At 39.6% G+C, this 5,834-nt stretch overlaps 1 protein-coding gene across 1 annotated transcript; it reads left to right on the top strand.

The window, feature by feature from the left end:
* The first annotated feature begins 252 nt into the window (after nt 1-252).
* LOC100279147 (DEAD-box helicase family protein) lies at nt 253-5,565 on the top strand. The gene is given in 6 exon segments (NM_001152182.1): nt 253-680; nt 786-981; nt 1,067-1,139; nt 3,605-3,654; nt 5,138-5,251; nt 5,338-5,565. Coding segments are annotated over 6 exon segments (894 nt in total). The 5' UTR covers nt 253-346; the 3' UTR covers nt 5,465-5,565.
* Nucleotides 5,566-5,834: the final 269 nt, after the last annotated feature.

Raw genomic sequence — 5,834 nt, 5'->3', positions numbered from 1 at the left:
GGCTTATTTTGTGTAACACAACACAAAGGGACCGTTTGTTTTAACTTTTTTCAGCTTCTGGCCACCAGACTGCCAACAACCAGCTTTTCAACATGTTTCTATAATAATTACTTTAAGCAAAACCATTTAAAATCAGCGTGAACACAGAACCAATTGAGTTGTTCTGATTATAAAAAATTGTTACTTTCTACGTTCTAAATTATATGAATTTTTTTATCTTATCTTCACCTAATCTTCACGATACACCTTTTCACATCTAGAGCGGAACAGGCCCAAAGCCCGCAGCTCGGGCTAAAACCCTAACGACCTGGCCTCGCCAAGACGCCAACACACCGGAACCCCCAAAATGGCACCGGCGCCGGAACCGACCGCAGCGGCCGCCGGCCGCAAGCGCAAGAAACCGCACGGGCCCTCCAAAATCATCGCGAAGAAATCCGCGGATCCCAAACGGGCATACGCGAAGAAGAAGAAAGAGAAGCATAAGCAAAAGGAGAAGAAGTCGCGGCTAAAACCCGCCGAGCCGGACCAAATCGCCGCCACCATCGGAGATGGCGTCGCAGGGGCAACGGTCCTACTGTCGGCATTGATGCAGCCGTCGCGGCAGCTCGAGTTTCTCCTCCGTAGCTTCGAGCGCGCCTCTAAGATGCGCCTCTCTCCTCTCGAACTCGATTCCTACTCAGGTATGCACCCCGTTCATCCTCGCGTTGGATTCAATTGAAATCGAGTTTCGCATGCAAGTTGGTGGAACACTACCTGAAGGCCTCTTCTGTTTGTACTCACTGCAGAGGGCTGCATGGTGCAGCTTGCGGAGGGAGCAGCCCAGGACGTCGAGAGCTTCGGTGATCATGTAAAAGGGGTGTTCGGCTCTTCGTGGAAGGAAGAGCTCTGTGAGGGAAATCACATCGATGGTGAGATCGCCGTGGGCAGCCCAACACTTCTGGTTATCAGCTCATCTGCTTTGCGATCTTTAGACCTACTGAGGTAGAATCTGTTGTTCCAAAGTGCAAGAACATGTTTTCAGTTTTGCACTGCATATTCTTTTAGATAATGAAGCAACTGGTTGTAGGGGTTTGAAGATGTTTACTAAAGAATGCCGACCAGTAAAGCTCTTTGCCAAACACTTGAAAGTGGAGGAGCAGGTCTGTATTTTCCCAGAAGTTGAAAATTGGTGTGGTTTATTTTAACTGTTCCATTTTAATATATTTGTCCAATGATCAAAATCCCAGCCGATACTTTGTATATTGCAATTTCTAAAATGTTAATTTTACCACTTCAACCACTACAAATGTCTTTTGTAGAGTATTGGATTGTTTCCTTTAATGATTTGCTGTATCTATAAGTGACTAAACTCATAATTCTACGGTACAACAAATATTGTTTTCGCAAGGACATTATTTTTTCTCTACTGTCTATCTGCATATACCACTCACAAAATCTAGTGGTAGCCCAGTAAATCTGGTACAAATCAGATAATTTTCCATCAATACTTTTGTCTTGGTTGATTTCTTTGGGTCCATAATTTGACTAAAAGAACGTGAATATGCTTGGTCCATGTAAGAGTTTTTTTTTGGAAAATGCATGGTTTTGATTTTTGAAAACAGTGCAAATGTAAATGTCACACCCGGATTTAAGTGCCAAACCTGGGCACGTTTTAAATGTGTGATAGTATCAAGTCTCACACATATGATGACTCATGGTACAGAAACGAATGTCACATTTTTAATATAATGGAGTTCTGTACAAAATAGTTAAATAATTACATCGTACGAAGACAATGATCCAGCAACCATAGTTAACTGGGAGACGACGGTCTAGATCTCTCACGAACTCATCGCGACATCTTTTATGCTCCTTATCCAGCAATACTTGTTTACGACCTTAGGGGATGTGAGTACAGCAAGGGTGATCTCACATACGTTCATTGTTCAACAAGTTGTGGGGAATAATGTGCATGATCTCACTTACAATAATGCTCATGTGAAGTGTAAGGCTTAACAATTGAAATGGTTAAAACTGATCATTGTTTTAAAGTTGGTCAAAATTTTATTAGCAGTTACTAAGTATAAGTAGATACCAACCCAAATAAATAAGAGATCAGTATTAATAACAAAACCCACAATGCAATGCATATGACAAATTAAGTTTAATTTTATAAATTACTCATGTGAGGGTCCGAGCCGCTCATGACCGTGAGCACGGCTGATATACCAGTTTTACATTCTGCAGAGGTTGCACATCTTTACCCACAAGTCGTGTTACCCATTTGCCATGAGTCATGAATCCCATACATCTCTACCGAGGAGACGAGGCAGGGTAGCACTACGACGCCGTTACAAAGTTACACTAGCTTTAGAAAACCCGCTACGGTTTTTGAGAAGGGCGATATAGAAATCCCTCGTCCGAAAAACCATCGCAGCATAATCGACTCGAGAACCTCCCTATACCGCAACTCTCCTACCGCCCTTGACTCTTTCGGGTAAGGTAGTCCTCCACTAGTTTTTCTAATTAGTCAGCCAAGGGCGTTCCATACCATCCTTGTGCTAGCACTGTTTTTACGGATGGTCGCTTCATGTTCCAATTAACTTAATGATTTTGTCATGAACAATAATAAACCAGCAATAATAGTGAAACATGATCATAATTCAATATAGCATTAATCCCAAAACCAGGTAGAGCAATAGCAAGTCTAATCAATAGTTCATTAGTTTGCAAGGTGTGGGATAAACAATACTAGGGTAACCTATTAGGTCCCATCAAATTAACCTGAGCATGTCACAGTGATTAACATGCATGATTTTTTAAAGCGGTAAGGCGAGCCAAGGCGTTGGACCACCGCCTGGACGCCTAGGCGTTGGGCCGAGGGAAGGGGTTTTAGGCCCAGCGCGTAGCTCATCCGTTTTTTCTGTTCTGTTTCCTTTTCTTCTCTTTTCTTTTCTATTTCCATTTTCAAACTTAAATTTAAATTCTTGTTTGATCTTCAGACTTCAAATACATAATAAAATACCAATGTGAGTATAACTCTTTACTGTTTGCCTTAATATTGTTTATTTTACCTCTTATTGTTTACTTATGGAAGGATAATTGACTAGATTAAAATTTTCTTTCTAGATTTTGATTTTCCCAATTCAAATAGCTAATAAGTTCAGACTTCAAAATTAATTCCTCGAAGTAAGTGCACAACCAGATAAACTCCAGCATGATGTATATGTATTTTATGTTTATTTATTCCTTTCTCTTACTTTGCTCACATAGTTATTTTCATGTATGACATCCAATAAGCAAGGAATTCACATTATTATATAACCCATTAGGTGTAATTCAGGTGCAATAATTCACCATCCTATTTATTTAAATGGGACCTGTCTCAACACATACTAAAATAACTCTAATACTAATTGTTGTATAACTAAAGTCTTAGATATCCTTACTATTATTCTTACAAATAATAAAAACTAGCTAATGCTCCTTAAAGCATTATTCAGGGTTTACAGTAAACTATAATACCACACTCTTTTCGGTGTTTTTCCACCTGTAAGTTTTGCTATTATTTTAGATTCCTACTGTTTTGGCTTTAGTTTTTTTAAACTATAAAATTTTCATGCAGGTGGCGATGCTTAATGCTCGAGTAAATATTGCCTGTGGTACACCGAGCAGGCAAGCAATCTTGACTATTCCAATTTTGAGCTATCTGTCTTTTTTGTTGTGTTTGGTCCATATCAATTGGGCTTATTTAGATTGTGGAACAAAGACCATTTTTGTGTCATTCTCAAAAGTTCAAAATGGTGGTAGTTGGTGTTTGTTATATCTTACAAAGAATACCTATTTTGTTGGCCTTCTTACATGCTAATGTTTGTGTCCCGTTTTCTTAAAGTTGCTTCAACTAGGACCTGTTGCCTCTATCATCTTTTCCACCTGTAAGATAGTCCTTTGGCATACCTATCAGCATCTGGCACTAATTCCTTTCTGATGTACAGGAGATCTATGTTTCATTTTATTAAGAAAGAGTACCCAAAATTTCAACACCATTCACGCAGGACACAATCCATCATAAGACGGATACGCCGCTAGTAAGAAAAGGAATGGCCCTAAGCCCCTAAAGGCTATGGAGATAGGTCAATGTTTCAGAGGTCGCTAGCCCTGGCTGCAGACTGTAGGGCTCCCTCGTCCTTTACAGCCCACACCACCACTGTTGCACGCAGGGAAGCACCATTAAACATGCAGCCCCTTCGGTGTTTACACATAACCCAAGCCACCATTTTTTTTGAGGTTCTATGTTGCTTGTCCAGCCTTTTGATTGTATGCTTACATCATCTGTTACTCATCAAATCTTGACTGTAAACTCTCTTATCAACATATCCTTCCTTCTCCGCACCTATTTGCCATATATCAATTTCTTTTACACGACACATTTGTGGTTGACAGGTTGGCAGCAACCCTGACCTCTAGCTTGCCTATGCAATATCCTAGTGAGGAGAGCTCTTCGATACAAGTTTGCTTATGCAATTTCCTAGTGAGGACAGCTCTTGGATATCATGCTTGCAAGCAATTTCCTACTGAGAACAGCTCTTGGATATCAAGCTTGAATTGACCTATTACTAGATTTTTCTAGGGCCACAGTAGAGTTTTTCTCAGGGCATACGCAATCCTATCTTTTGCCTTATACTGTTATTTCTAAAAAATGTTATGAAGTTCTATTGAACTTCATGAACATGTTTGCACTGATTTGCTAGAGATTCTTCTAAAGAACTTTACGCCTTAGTTTAATTGCATTGTGGTCCTTAAAGGCTGATTTTTTTTAAAAAATCTTTACATTCCTACACCTTCCATTTGGTCAGGCTTTTGCTTATCTGTTAACACCAAAACATTGTGCCAATTATTGACTGTTCTATTGATACTTTGTAATTGTTACCTCTGGTGGTTATGTTAAAAGGTATAATATGTTACTTATTTCTAAAAAGATCCTAGATTGTTTGGTTGTTCACACAGTTAACACTGTTTTAAGGCTGATGTTATCCTGTTGTATCTTCTATGCAATATAACTTGATATATATTTTCTTCAATTGTAGTGACAACAATGGTGTTTTTCTCAGTAGTTCTACCTCCTATTGCTGCTCCTTATAGTTCAGTTTGTGTGCAGGATCAAAAAACTAATTGACATGGAAGCTTTGTCCTTGTCACGCTTGAAACTAGTGGTACTTGACATGCAGAAGGATGCAAAGTCCTTCACCTTGTTTACATTACCACAAGTCAGGTATTAATTTCATTAGCAGATTTCAGCTCCGAGAAATTCGTACAAAGCCTTATCTATTCCTGATCTCAGTATGAATTACAATGCAGCAATGAGTTCTGGGACCTGTACAAAGGTTACCTAGATCCAAAGATCCGAGAAGGGAACATGAAGATATGTTTTTATGGTGCCGTGTCCGAGAGAGACATCACCAAAACATTTTCACTAGCTGAGTAAATGCCTGTATGAGTTCATTGTATTCTGCAGATTAATTTAACCTTTTTGGAGCTGATTTTTGATGATGCTGAAAAATGAGAAATTTTCGGTGCATTCTTTTACTGAACTGTTTATATATTCATCTGTCAACTGAGTGTCCTATTTGCGGTAATGCAATTTTCTTCTATATAGAGCAAAACTAAGCGTCCAACGTGTCCACGTCGCCGTTTTGATTTTCAGCCGTCCGATCGTGTAAAAACGCCCACAATCATGAGGACGGACATGGGGCTTAGTTTGCATGGTTGGCTCAGAAATGTAGTACATGTAGCATTGGTTGGTGCAGTCGAAGCCCTGGAATACCGCCCAATCCTAGAGAGTTACACCTTTTTTT

This window comes from Zea mays, chromosome 2 (assembly GCF_902167145.1).
Source record: "Zea mays cultivar B73 chromosome 2, Zm-B73-REFERENCE-NAM-5.0, whole genome shotgun sequence".
In the NCBI taxonomy this organism is placed as follows: Eukaryota; Viridiplantae; Streptophyta; class Magnoliopsida; order Poales; family Poaceae; genus Zea; species Zea mays.
This window is presented reverse-complemented; position numbering and strand designations above follow the sequence as displayed.